The sequence below is a fragment of the Neoarius graeffei genome, chromosome 15, assembly GCF_027579695.1.
Source record: "Neoarius graeffei isolate fNeoGra1 chromosome 15, fNeoGra1.pri, whole genome shotgun sequence".
Classification (NCBI taxonomy): Eukaryota; Metazoa; Chordata; class Actinopteri; order Siluriformes; family Ariidae; genus Neoarius; species Neoarius graeffei.
Genome location: NC_083583.1, coordinates 72,885,663 through 72,900,498, shown reverse-complemented (window position 1 = coordinate 72,900,498; position 14,836 = coordinate 72,885,663). Strand labels below are relative to the sequence as shown.

The 14,836-nt window shown below is 42.0% G+C and overlaps 2 protein-coding genes across 9 annotated transcripts in view; one reads left to right on the top strand and one right to left on the bottom strand.

Annotated features, from left to right (window-relative positions):
• The window catches only part of immp1l (inner mitochondrial membrane peptidase subunit 1), a 37,568-nt gene extending 23,613 nt beyond the window's left edge, over positions 1-13,955 (bottom strand). The window contains exons 1-3 of one of the 8 annotated variants that reach the window (XM_060941837.1): positions 13,646-13,955; positions 6,264-6,301; positions 5,931-6,054 (exon numbers count right to left, since the gene is read on the bottom strand). In XM_060941837.1, the coding sequence (XP_060797820.1) occupies positions 5,931-6,035 (105 nt within the window). In that variant the 5' untranslated portion in view covers positions 6,036-6,054; positions 6,264-6,301; positions 13,646-13,955. Of the gene's footprint in view, positions 1-5,930; positions 6,172-6,263; positions 6,302-7,074; positions 8,054-13,645 lie in introns of those variants that run through there. The other 7 variants (XM_060941839.1, XM_060941835.1, XM_060941838.1 and 4 more) reach the window with 7 other exon arrangements.
• Positions 13,956-13,981: 26 nt separating this feature from the next.
• The window catches only part of elp4 (elongator acetyltransferase complex subunit 4), a 72,351-nt gene continuing 71,496 nt past the window's right edge, over positions 13,982-14,836 (top strand). Inside the window, exon 1 of the mRNA XM_060941834.1 lies at positions 13,982-14,214. Within this exon, the coding sequence (XP_060797817.1) occupies positions 14,043-14,214 (172 nt within the window). The 5' untranslated portion in view covers positions 13,982-14,042. The remainder of the gene's footprint in view (positions 14,215-14,836) is intronic.

Here is a 14,836-nt window from a genome sequence, read left to right as displayed (position 1 = left end):
AGGAGCTAGATATACCACCTACCATAGAAGAACTCAGTATAGCCATCAACTGCCTTGCTAGTGGGAAGGCCCCCAGGAGTGATGACATCCTGTCAGAAGTCTTGAAGAGCGGGAAATCTGCACTGCTCCAACCCCTGCATGAACTCCTCTGCCTCTGCTGGGAACAGGGACACATCCCCCAGGACATGCGTGATGCTAATATCGTCACTTTGTACAAGAACAAAGGAGACCACAGTGACTGCAACAACTACAGGGGAATCTTCCTCCTTAGCATTGTAGGGAAGGCATTCGTCCGTGTTGCTCTGGCGTGCCTGCAGACCCTAGCCTCCCGTGTCTACCCAGAGTCCCAGTGTGGCTTCTGAGCTGGCCAGTCAACTGTGGGCATGATCTTCTTGCCACGCCAGCTGCAGGAGAAGTGTCAAGAGCAGCAAATGCCACTCTTCATTACCTTCATCGACTTGACAAAGGCGTTTGACCTGGTCAGCCGGAGCCAACTCTTCAGACTACTGCAGAGGATCAGCTGTCCTCTCCAACTGCTCACGGTTGTCACTTTGTTTCGTGAAAACATGCACAGCACAGTTTGCTTCAATGGTGCAACATCTGAGGCCTTCCTGGTCAGCAGTGGAGTAAAGCAAGACTGTGTCCTTATGCCGATGCTCTTTGGCATCTTCTCCATGCTCCTCCAGTATGCCTTCAAGGACTGCAGCGAGGGTGTCTACATTCACACCTGGGCTGATGGCAAGCTTTTCAACATCACCTGCCTTCATGCCAAGACCAAAGTCACAGAGGTACTCGTCCATGAGATGCTCTTTGCTGATGATGCAGCTTTGACATCACACTGAAGACGGTCTGCAGCAGCTTGTCAGTCGCTTCTCCCACGCCTGCAAAGAGTTTGGATTGACCATCAGTCTGAAGAAGACAAACATCATGGCACAAGGCGCATTCACCAGGGATGTGATTTGGGGCTGGTGAAATTATCTGAAAATTTTAGCCGGGGGTCTGGGGGCTGCAGGCCCCCAGCTGGTCCAGGGCAGCACCCTGGTGGGGGGACAAGGGGGGGCAAAGCCCCCCGAAGCTCCTGGGTTCTGGGGTTTTCTGACTTAAAAATTGTACTAAAATGGCAAGCAAACACACAAGAAAAAACTTGTCATGATTAACAAATTCAAGCCAATTTAATGGTCAATATGCAACTCTGAGCCCCTATAGTAAATTCAGTGATTCTTAACTGACAAAAAGCCAAAACATGAAACCTAAAAATGTCATTCTAAATTAAATCATCTGCATTAAAATTGTATAAGGAAAAACAAAATTTATACTTTCAATTACTGTAGAAGTTGAACATACCTAAATGTGCCTTTTCAAACAAACATGATGCAACATAAGAATTCATCCACAAGTCTTCAGGAACTCTCAAAGAAAAAAGATGCTAGCATCCATGTCCAGTTCCAGCATATCAGTCACTTTTTTTCTGCAGTTTCTACTCTAGCAATCTCAACTTCATATACATAACTCTATAGTGTTCACTCACCAAAGGATAATCATAACTCCACAGTGTTCACTCACTTAAGGATATTCAGAACCCCAGTATTCACTCACTTAGGTTTCGTTTCTATCCCGGGCTCCAGCCCGACTTTGCACGCCCGTAGCTCGGGCAGGGGAGGTCCCAGCCTGCCCAAACTTGACAGCCAGAGACCTCTGCCCTCCCCCCAAAGAAACAGCACGGGCAAGGCACGCTAGCCCCGCGCCTCGGGACGTAATTCACCCCGAGGCGAGCCGCGGCGCTCCGCTTAGGTTTCGTTTCTATCCCGGGCTCCAGCCCGACTTTGCACGCTCGTAGCTCGGGCAGGGGAGGTCCCAGCATCCCCAAACTTGACAGCCAGAGACCTCTGCCCTCCCCCCAAAGACCAAAATCGCTGAACAAATGTCTCACAGTCTTATGTCCAACGTCTGTAGCAACCTCTTTCTCCAATCATTCCCAGCGGAACTTGTTTTTCACTATTCTGCCGATTTCTTTAACTCGATTTGCATCTTTACGCTCGATCACGGAGGCTGCCATCTTTCAACTCTTTGTTTGAAGCGAGCTTACATACAGCTATCTAACAAGCGCGTTCATTGGTTGTTACAGAGCGATGGGCCAATCACGTACCTCGTTTGAAACGAGGTACGTGATTGGCCCATCGCTCTGTAACAGATTGGGCGGTTGCCAGATTGGGCGGTTCCCGCCTAATTGGGCGGTTTTAAGTGCATTTCGGCAGGTTTTGAACATATTTTGGGCTGGAAAACGTCAGCAGTATCTGGCAACACTGCTCGTTTCATCTCAATGACGGGAAAAAAAATTTTTTTTCAAGTTTTGAGATGAAAAAAGCGGAATTCCGCGAATTCGCGGAAAAATCACATCCCTGATTCACTCCTCTAAACATCACCATTGATGGGCACAGCCTGGAAGTTGTTGAGAGCTTCACATACCTCAGGTCCACTGTCTCCAGTTTGCTCTCCATTGATGCAGAGGTGAACAGGATCACCAAGGCAGCAGCAGTTATGGCCAAGCTGAACCGGAGAGTCTGGAAAAAACCCAGCCTCACCAAGAAGACCAAACTGTGAGTCTACCAGGCCTGCGTGCAAAGCACACTCCTCTACATTAGCGAGGCATGGCCCACATATGCCAGCCACGAGAGGAAACTCAACAGCTTCCACCTGAGGTGCCTCAGAAGTACATATCTACATATCCGATGGCAGGACAAGGTGCCCAACACACAGGTCTTTAAACACGCCAAGATGAGCAGCATGTTCACCATTCTCAGTGAGAGGCACCTTCGTTGGCTCGGCCACATCAGGAGAATGGACTCAGGCTGCATTCCCAGAGACTTGATGTACGGCAAGCTGGCAGAGGGTTCACGACGGGCAGGATGACCACGCCTGTGCTACAAAGATGTCTGCAAGAAAGACATGAAACTGTGCAGCATCAACATCACCACCTGGGAATGATGTGCAGATGACCGTGCAGCCTGGTGCCTTGCCATCAGAAAGGGCGTACAGAGAGCAGTGGGGACAAGGAACGAAAACCCTGAGGACAAGAGAGTGAGAAGGAGAGAAAACAACAGCCTCAGTCGGCATCGCCACTCATCTGCAGCAAATGCAGCAGAGACTGCCATTCACGGATTGGACTGCACAGCCACTTGCGAAGATGCAGATAAAAAAAAAAAAAAACATACCTGGATGCTACACCATCATCTCTTGTAGACGAAAGGATGCCAACAACAAATCTTATGTATTACTCTCCCTGCTTGTTGCTTTCTTAATTTGTATGCCAGAATTTTAGCTGATTTACTACCCATTTCATAATACCTCTGTTTCAAAAAGGTTAATTTCTTCTGAATATCTGCTTCATATATTTCATCTATCGGATTTTTAGTTTCTCTAACCTTTTCAATACTCCTATGAGTACAATTTTTGTATTTTCTTTCCAAACTTTCCAGATCTTTTTCTAATTTATCTAATTTTTCCCATCTGAGCTTCTTTTGTAGTGCCAATTTCGCCATAATTCCCCCTCTTAAAACAGCCTTACCGGCATCCCACACCATAATCCGGGACACTTCCCCATTATTGTTCTCTGACAGATATGTCTGAATTTCTTTCTGCAGTTCTTCCTTCATTTGCCCCCTAAATACGTTTCAGGGCCCATTTACACGAGGACGCTGTCGGGTAAAAACGACTAAATATTTTATCGGAAGTGCCTTTCGTCTACACGGGGACGGCGTTTCCGAGGCTGAAAAACGGATAAAATTGAAAACACCTTCCAGAGTGGATAAGTTAAAAACGGCCCCCATTGCATATCCGTCTAAACTACCCAACACGCGAAACTCTGCTCGGATCTGCTCACGTCGGGTACGCGTTTACGTCATACATATGTCATATACCGTACATGCCAGCCCGGGAAGTAAGAAAGTAAAAAAGTAAGAGCATGTCTGATTACATCGATCCAACGGACCTTCAAGCTGCTCTGTGTTTTAATGCAGTAGATGTGTTTTCCTGCTCACCCGCTCGGCTGGAGCTCCTCAGTTTGGTGTCGCCAAGTTACACACACGCGCGCGCGCGCCGCCTATTCAAGCCGCTCGTGAAACCATAAACCCGAGACTGAAAACAAAACTAGCAGCCGAATGGGTTTATTTTGCTGAGATGGACACTGCCTTTTCTCTTCTTCACCGAAACAAGAGTGAGTGTTACTTAATAAAGGCAGATTAAAAGAGTTTCGGTTTGCTCCTGCTCCTCCCTCGAGCACTACAGTACCTCAGCCGGACCGGTGTTCTGTAAAGTTATCCTAGCAAGTTCTCATACAGACCGTTTTATTATTCAAAACAAGTCATTACAAATTATTTGACTCGGCCAAAGACTCGACCAATACGCACAAAACATAAAAATCGGCAAATGCGTGTAATTCTCACCGATTTTCTATCAGCCCAGCTGATCGGTGGGACAAAACTACTGTTGAATTTTCCTACCCTCCTGGGTTTCGCGCATGCGCAGTAGGCTTGGTAGGACAAATCCAAGAGGTAGGATAACTTTACAGAACAGCGGCGCAGATGTGCAGATCAGACAAGACGGAAGACGTTGCGCATGCGTGCAGACATAGCGGAGACATTTATGAATCACCGTATAGACGCAGATTTCCTCCTTGAAAACGGTCGTGTAGACGCAGAAAAAAGTGAGAACGAAAACGGACTTTTGCGTTTTTGTTTCAGACCGTCCCCGTGTAAAGTGGGCCTGAGTTCAGTCTCCAAGAGAAAGCATTTTTCTTGTTTAATATTTAAGTCTAGATAAATAGGACCGTGGTCTGACAAGTCCATTATTCCAATTTTACATGACCTTACAAAGCCGATATCCTTGTTAGACATAAAAAATAATCAATCCTTGAATAAGACCTGTGCAGTGATGAGTATAAGGTGTAGTCTCTAACTTTAGGATTGAGTTCTCTCCATACATCACAAACGCCCATCGCTCTTAACATCCCTCTCACTTTCTTTCCTACTGTGTTATACTGAGTCTGAGTTAATCCTGAGACATTTCATCATTAGATTGAAAATCTGTCTGGAATCTCCATGCCGCATCTGGAGGTGCGTATACATTTATAAGAGTAATTTCTGTTCCTTCTAATCTTCCTACCACTATATCATATCTTCCTTCCTTCCTCATCTCTGATTTCCATCCTTCCTCATCTCTGATTTTTTTTTAATTGGTGAATATTTTATTATTTTATTTCTCATTTTATTCTAACTAATGTTTGACTTTATTGTACAAATGCTGCTGGCATCTCCCTGCACAAAATTTCATGTTCAATTTTACAATTAAACATACATTTCATGGATATGAAGGTCTGTGTCAGTGTGTGCTATGTTTAATTTCATGTGAATTATAATGTTTACATTTATCGGTTGCACATATCGGTTATCGGCATCCCAATTCCATAATAACCGGTATCGGCCCTGAAAAAAAACATATCGGTCGAGCCCTAATTTGAAAGCCAGTGCCCTAGCAATTCCATGTCAACCCTATAGTGGAGTGCGTCCATTCAGTCATTTCATAATAACACGCATGTTTATAAAACACTGCAGTATTAAACATGGGTCGGTTATGTGATTGTGTTGTGAAATGTATTTGTGGAGGGATGTTTTCTGAACGGTCAGTGTTGAGCTAACAGAATAAAATAGGATGTGGTGAGTGGAAAGTGACGACTGGTTTACAAGGGCGATGAAATCCAATCGGAGGTGACCAGCTACAAACTTTTGTTTGTACTAGACATATGGGTTTTATATGGCAGGAAAAATGTTTATTTGGAATTTTACAGATAGTTTGGTTGGGATGCCTGTATGAGTTTATGTTTATGTGTGTTGCAAGTTCAGAAAACAGATGCACTTGATGTTCAGGAAACTCACCACAACAAACTCTCCAATGTACTCGAATGTGCAGTGAGCGATGCAGCCATACTGAACCGTGTAGCCAAAAAACCCCAACACCTTGCTGAACAAACGATGTGACATCACAAACCCCTGCAAAACACTTGTATCATACCCTGTAACATTAACCACTCCTGTAGAACAGTCTCACATTACACAGACATTACAACACAATAATAATAATAATAATAATAATAATAATAATAAGTAGTAGTACAGTATAACATCTTTCACACATAAAATGTAGTGTAAAAAAAACGTAAAAAGACAATCAAAGAAAAAAAAGACACACAATATCAGTGTAACAGACACCTTTTAAGTTGGTCTACAGCACTGGCTGAGCGAAGGACCTGGTCAACAAAATCACAGAAAACCTTTATAAATGTCACCTCAGTGAACATGAACCAAATCAATACATAGTTTTCACTGACGTCACGGCATTCCGGGGAACGCCCTCCAGCCGCCATCTTGTGGGGCTAACAAAACGGACCATCGCTATTACCGGCTACGTTATCTCGGACGAATTTATAAAGTTATATAGTCAGTTTTCTAAAATAAAGATCAATGTCGGCAAAATCAAGCAAACGGAAGTATATGGATACATTGGACGACATCTCACGACAACGGTATGCAGCCAAACTGGCCTTGATTGGGGGAATTGACCCCTACGAAGTGGACAAAGATGCATTTTCAAGTGACTATGCAGGGCTGCCATCCATATCGTACCCTGATATTGTGAACTATTTCGTGAATAGTAAAAGTGCCTACACACTTGACGACCTCAAAGCATACAAGTCGCTGGAGTCATACAATTATTTTGTCTGTGGCTGGGTCCGTGAAGTCCACCATATAAAAACAAGTGACAGGCGTGTCCTAATTACAGCCAAGGTATGTAAACATTGGAATTTTAGAGCTCTCAACACTGCATATAAATATATATGTGTGTGTGTGTGTGTGTGTGTGTGTATAATATTGAGTTGATTTAAGACAAATTTTACATCCATTAGTGGTATTACAGTACCATGTCAGTTCCAGTTAGGCATCCTCCAGAGATTGTTTACACGATGTTTTGGTTTCCAAAAACAAACTTAAATACAATTGATTGTTTATTTAAACAACTTACCACTTATAAAATGACCGGAGCAGACTTTGCTGTGTTTGGAAGGCTGATAATCCTTGCGGTTAATTCTCACAAGCCATAGATTTCTCCTTCGTATGCTAAGTTTCTTTGTTTGCTCGCCTTCGTGCTCCCGTACAGTGGGAATTCCATAAAAGCTCCGTTTGACGTCATCATCTGACCTATTACGACAGCCGTGAATACAACAGGTGTGCACCATTGCTAGCTTGAAATAGCCTGCTTGGGTTCTTCTGAAGACTTTGTACTCGTGCGTTACAATGTGTGCTCAGTCACCCGTACGGTAAGCTTGACCTGCAAGATGGCCGCCACTAGGGAATCCCCGACTCTGTGACGTCATGTGAAAACTATGTCTTGTGTGTAAGTTCGGTTGTAATTGCTTTGCTACAGGCTAGACACATTATCAAGATGAAACTGTGCAAAATTATATCCAAATGTTATTTAATCTAGTTGGACAGAAAACAGAATGTTGTTGCCATAATCGCAACCTTATACAAAGGAGCCCACTTCATTACATGTATAAAGAGACGACACCGCTACACACTTATCTTGTGCACATTTCTCCTCTGATTTTACTCATTGCATTAATACTGTACAACGTTACAGGCACGCTATTTGATAGAATTCCTCCGTTCCCCCTACCTCAGCCTTCCAGTGGGGAGAACGGAGGTCAAACCCTCCCTTATACTTCTGTACAGTGAGAAACCAGGAAGTAACCTGCCTAGTACACAAACTAGAATTAGAGCGCCACTCCAACAAAGTGAACTGATCCACATGGTTGCATGAAATCAGTGACATGACACAAAAATGAGTGATAGAAAACTGATCGTACAAACATAACAGTTTGGGGGTTTTTTTTGGTGCAGGTGCCCCATCATGCCGCCCTGGGAAGCTGCCCATGTCACCCATACCTAAATCTACCAGTGACAACTTGGTGTAGCGTGCTGAGGCATTTTTGCTTATTTCACACAGCAAAAAAGGTTCTATTTAAGTGATGATTTACAATGGTGCTTGAAAGTTTGTGAACTCGTTAGAATTTTCTATATTTCTGCATAAATATGACCTAAAACATCAACAGATTTTCACACAAGTCCTAAAAGTAGATAAAGAGAACCCAGTTAAACAAACGAGACAAAAATATTATACTCGGTCATTTATTTATTGAGGAAAATGATCCAATATTACATATCTGTGAGTGGCAAAAGTATGTGAACCTTTGCTTTCTGTATCTGGTGTGACCCCCTTGTGCAGGAATAACTGCAACTAAATGTTTCCGGTAACTGTTGATCAGTCCTGCACACCAGGTTGGAGGAATTTTAGCCCATTCCTCCATACAGAGGAATTTTGGCCATTCCAAAACATTAACTTTATGCTTCTTTAACCATTCTTTGGTAGAACGACTTGTGTGCTTAGGGTCGTTGTCTTGCTGCATGACCCACCTTCTCTTGGGATTCAGTTCATGGACAGATGTCCTGACCTTTTCCTTTAGAATTCGCTGGTATAATTCACAATTCATTGTTCCATCAATGATGGCAAGCCGTCCTGGCCCAGATGCAGCAAAACAGACCCAAACCATGATACTACCACCACCATGTTTCACAGATGGGAGAAGGTTCTTATGCTGGAATGCAGTGTTTTCCTTTCTCCAAACATAACACTTCTCATTTAAACCAAAAAGTTCTATTTTGGTCTCATCCATCCACAAAACATTTTTCCAATAGCCTTCTGTCTTGCCCACGTGATCTTTAGCAAACTGCAGATGAGCAGCAATGTTCTTTTTGGAAAGCAGTGGCTTTCTCCTTACAACCCTGCCATGCACACCATTGTGGTTCAGTGTTCTCCTGATGGCGGACTCATGAATATTAACATTAGCCAATGTGAGAGAGGCCTTCAGTTGCTTAGAAGTTACCCTGGGGTCCTTTGTGACCTCACCGACTATTACACACTTTGCTCTTGGAGTGATCTTTGCTGGTCGACCACTCCTGGGGAGGGTAACAATGGTCATGAATTTCCTCCATTTGTACACAATCTGTCTGACTGTGGATTGGTGGAGTCCAAACTCTTTAGAGATGGTTTTGTAACCTTTTCCAGCCTGATGAGCATCAACAACGCTTTTTCTGAGGTCCTCAGAAATCTCCTTTGTTTGTGCCATGATACACTTCCACAAACATGTGTTGTGAAGATCAGACTTTGATAGATCCCTGTTCTTTAAATAAAACAGGGTGCCCACTCACACCTGATTGTCATCCCATTGATTGAAAACACCTGACTCTAATTTCACCTTCAAATTAACTGCTAATCCTAGAGGTTCACATACTTCTGCCACTCTCAGATATGTAATATTGGATCATTTTCCTCAATAAATAAATGACCAAGTATAATATTTTTGTCTCATTTGTTTAACTGGGTTCTCTTTATCTACTTTTAGGACTTGTGTGAAAATCTGATGATGTTTTAGGTCATATTATGCAGAAATATAGAAAATTCTAAAGGGTTCACAAACTTTCAAGCACCAGAGATTCAAATAAGTAAATAAACCAACCTCACTAGACCATGCATGTTGTGATGACTTTTTTTTTTTTGCTTCAAAATATTTTCAAACAAGATGTCCAAGACTTTATTTTAAACAATAAATATTGCAAAAAGCTCTCATATTTCTCATCCACGCATTTCTCATCATTTTACATTTATTTTTGAGCTAAAATTGTTAATATGACCTCGATGTGGCCTGCCAGGTTGGAGCAAGACTATAGGCAGATTAAAGATGGCTATTCCTGCCTGATGTGCTACCATAGATCACTATATGCTTCTTAAAATCAGCAGGGGTTAAAGGAGGACAACGTGTCAGCTGAAAAATATCTGCAGCCGAACTACCCTCCCTCTCCAAAACAGAATAAATTGCAGTGGTAATCGAACAAACAGACCAATCCTCTAAACTCCAACACAGTCAAAGAAATTTAATTTTCAACAAAAATTAATCAGTGCATTTTGCACTGATTAATACTCTGGACTAATGATCAAGAGATAGCAATTTCTAACTTCCTTTCTACACCCTCAATATCTCCTCCTCTCGGGTGGCAAAGGGGTGGAAAGTTTCCGGGAATTTTGAAGGGCCTGGGAATATTGGGAATTTTAGGGAATTTTCAATTTTGGCATCTATTACGTTTTAAACATTTTAAAAACATTTCATCACCCAGAAAAACAAATTAAAACCCATGTTAAGCCTTTCTTTCAATTATGTACTGTTTTGTGCTAATTAAGAATAGGACATATTGCTAAAGGCCAATTAATAAAAGGCTTTTAGTTTTTCAATATTAGTATTATATTCAGATTTTTCAGTGAAAAATTATTATTCTCAATCTCAATTATCTAGTCCGAGGGACACTTAATAGAAATCCAGTCAATACTGTCAAAGGTCGAATGTGCATTCCCAAGTTCCCTACCACAAAAGTGTAGAAGGTCTTGTATCCCTTGGTCTACTACACATATTTTGAATACATTTTTTTCGTGTTGGGGACCTCTCGAATCTGCATTTGAATAGATTTCTATTAAGTGTCCCTCGGACAAGATATCTAGTAGTTTTGAATTGAATAGATTATTTTTCTAGTGAGAATGGGGATGAGAGTGTAGTGAAGATGCAAGGAGTAGACGTAAAGAAAGTTGGTGAATTCAGGTACCCGGGGTCAACTGTGCAGGAAAACGGGGGCTGCGATAGTGAGGTGAGAAAGAGAGTGCAGGCAGGGTGGAGCAGTTGGAGAAGGATTTCGGGAGTCATTTGTGATCGGAAAGTCCCAGCAAAAGTGAAAGGTAAGCTGTATAAGACAGTAGTGAGACCAGCTGTGATGTACGGATTGGAGACCGTACCCTTAACGAAGAGACAGGAGGCAAAGTTGGAGGTGGCGGAGTTGAGGATGTTGAGGTTTGCGATGGGAGTGACGAGGTTGGACAGGATAAGGAACGAGCACATCAGAGGGACAGCACATGTGGAGAGCTTGGGAATTAAGCTAAGAGAGATGAGACTGAGATGGTATGGGCACATCCTGAGATGTTGGAAGGAGAATGTTGAGGATGGAGCTGCCAGGCAAACGAAAACGAGGAAGGCCAAAGAGGAGATACATGGACGTGGTGAGAGAGGACATGAAAGTGGCAGGTGTGGTAGGGAAGGATGCGGAAGACAGGGAGCGATGGAGACGAAAGATCCGCTGCGGCGACCCCAATCGGGAGCAGCCAAAAGAAGAAGATTTTTCTAGAGTGTACCCTTTGGTAAGAATTAACTGGAAATCTAACTCATTGCATAACAAGTAGTGATTTCTAAAAAATCTTGCAAAAACAATTTTGACCATCTCATCTCATCATCTCTAGCCGCTTCTACAGGGTCGCAGGCAAGCTGGAGCCCATCCCAGCTGACTACGGGCGAAAGGCGGGGTACACCCTGGACAAGTCGCCAGGTCATCACAGGGCTGACACATAGACACAGACAACCATTCACACTCACATTCACACCTACGCTCAATTTAGAGTCTCCAGTTAACCTAACCTGCATGTCTTTGGACTGTGGGGGAAACCGGAGCACCCGGAGGAAACCCACGCGGACACGGGGAGAACATGCAAACTCCACGCAGAAAGGCCCTCGCCGGCCACGGGGCTCGAACCCGGACCTTCTTGCTGTGAGGCGACAGTGCTAACCACTACACCACCGTGCCGCCCACATTATAAAACAAGGAATATTAAAAAAATTTAACATTTAAAATTTCTAATTACTAGTAGTCTTGAAATAAGTTTTGCTGCTTGTAAAATATCTTAGTGCCACTTTTTTCTTTGAATCTAGAGCAAGGCTGTTTAATGCCATTGTTTTAATAGCATTGCAGACCCTAATCTTTACTTCTAATCCGATAATTTGCAAGCAAATTACTTGACAGGATATGGTTCACAAACCAGCTGCAAAATGAAAAAGGAATTCAAGTTGTTGAAGTAGAATTAGTAAACAAAAAAGCTCCAGGGAGCAGTTTTCAAAATCATAAGTAGAGTTAAAGCTGCTTTTGAATTTAAGTTCTCACAAAGTCTAAGGTTATTGTTGAATTCATTATACATGCAGCAGGGGAACCCGTACTGTTTTTGGTGGTTATTAATTTCTCAGTTGTTTAATTTAGTTCCATGCTTGTATGTTCTTCTGAACAGAACAGAGACCCAGAGAAATATCCTAACCTGAATAAAATATCCTAGCCCAGGGCTTTTCAAAGTGTGGGGCGCCAGAGTTCTTCAGGGGGGGGCGCAACGTGAGGAAAAATAAACCAGAATAAGTTACTATTGCAGACATTTAGCGAACTTCAGCTAGCCTTTGCCAGAGACAAAATGGATCGATTTTTAGAACCTAAAGCTACAGTGAGTGAGGAGACAGAGTCTGGGCCAAGCAACAAAAAAAAAAAAAAAAAAAGGAAGTATGAGCACGATTATTTAAAGTTTGGATTTTCATGGACTGGATCTGAAGATGCTCCACTGCCACAGTGTGTTGTCTGCCAAGAGGTGCTAGCTAACGATGCTCTGAGATGTTTAAAATGTGTAAAAAAGAGGTTTTAAAAAAGTACAGATGTTTAAAATGTGTAAAAAGAGGTTTTAAAAAAAGCACAGATGTTTAAAATGTGTAAAAAAGGAGGTTTTAAAAAAGTACAGATGTTTAAAATGTGTAAAAAGAGGTTTTAAAAAAGCACAGATGTTTAAAATGTGTAAAAAAAAGGAGGTTTTAAAAAAGCAGATGTTTAAAATGTGTAAAAAAGAGGTTTTAAAAAAGTACAGATGTTTAAAATGTGTAAAAAGAGGTTTTAAAAAAGCACAGATGTTTAAAATGTGTAAAAAAAGGAGGTTTTAAAAAAGTACAGATGTTTAAAATGTGTAAAAAGAGGTTTTAAAAAAAGCACAGATGTTTAAAATGTGTAAAAAATAGGTTTTAAAAAAGTACAGATGTTTAAAATGTGGAAAAAAAGAGGCTTTCAAAAAGCACAGATGTTTAAAATGTGTAAAAAAAATAGGTTCTAAAAAAAGCACAGAAGTTTAAAATGTGTAAAAAAAAAGAGGTTTTAAAAAAGCACAGATGTTTAAAATGTGTAAAAAAAAGAGGTTTTAAAAAAGCACAGATGTTTAAAATGTGTAAAACAAGATGTTTTTAAAAAAGCACAGATGTTTAAAATGTATAAAAGAAAAAAAAGTGTACAACAAGCTTTTTTTTTTAAATATGAATGGAACATTAAGTATAGCAACAACAAAAATTGTAAGGGGGGCGCTGACTCTCCCACACTTTGAGAAGCCCTGTCCTAACCGGAATAAAATATCCGAACCTTGGTTTTTGTATCAATTTTTAAGTAATGTTGGTTTTGAAAGTTCCCGTTAATTCCCAAAATTCCCATGCAAATTTTGTAACCCTGTCCTCCTCCTACAGAAATAAGCTAACCACACAGCACTTTATATATATGTTTATGTATATATTCATCCAGTTCTAGTAATTCATGCCCCTATAAAACACGAATACACAAATAAATTAGAGTCAATATACGCATCACTTTACCTTTGAGTTATAGTTGGAATATTTTATTTACTTCCGTCTTCTATGACCTTTGAACTCACGCAATGTAAAGCCAAAGATCTTAGACAATACCGAGATAGAGAAACATAATTCATCTCCATGGGAGCAAAAGTGGAACAGTTCCGGTCTCGTAAGTGGGCGTGTCGTCTTACATCATCAATACATTTTTTGCTGAGGAGTCTGAGAAGCTTTCCAGCTGCATGTCCGGAAACAAAGCGAGTTTTTCCTGAAACAGTTCGCTGCAGAAGAACCACTGATCACAGACAGGACCTGGTGGAACAGGGAAGAGGCCTCACATGAGCAGCTCTCGCTCCGCCTCTATTCTCTCTGCTCACGCTGTCAGCGCCGGAATTACGTCATCTCTTCCGCTCCATCAGACATGGCGGCGCCCATGGAGAGCGTGAGGAAAGGGATCCGTTTATCGGGAAGCGCGACGAGTTTTCAGAAAAAATCCCGCAGTAAACTGATTCAGATCCCTGGGACTAAACCGTCCGTCCACACCGGGCAGCTCATCGTGTCTTCCGGTGTACCGTCACTGGACTGCGCTCTGGGTGAGTCGCTTTCACCTCAATAATCCCGCACAGGGTCTGAAACTCACAACAACAACAACCACCGCCACTGGAGATCCTGCGGAGGGGAATAAAACCCTGCTGTGGGCTGATTCCTGCTGCCCCTGGGCTCGAGCACGCGATATAAAATAAAATGCATTGAAAACTTACCTCCACATACAGTTAATATAAATAACTAAAAGTTGATAACTTTTAAAACCTACAACCCCGATTCCAAAAAAGTTGGGACAAAGTAAAAATTGTAAATAAAAATGGAATGCAATAATTTACAAATCTCAAACTGATATTGTATTCACAATAGAACATAGACAACATATCAAATGTCGAAAGTGAGACATTTTGAAATTTCATGCCAAATATCGGCTCATTTGAAATTTCATGACAGCAACACATCTCAAAAAAGTTGGGACAGGGGCAATAAGAGGCTGGAAAAGTTAAAGATACAAAAAAGGAACAGCTGGAGGACCAAATTGTAACTCATTAGGTCAATTGGCAATAGGTCATTAACATGACTGGGTATAAAAAGAGCATCTTGGAGTGGCAGCGGCTCTCAGAAGTAAAGATGGGAAGAGGATCACCAATCCCCCTAATTCTGCGCCAACAA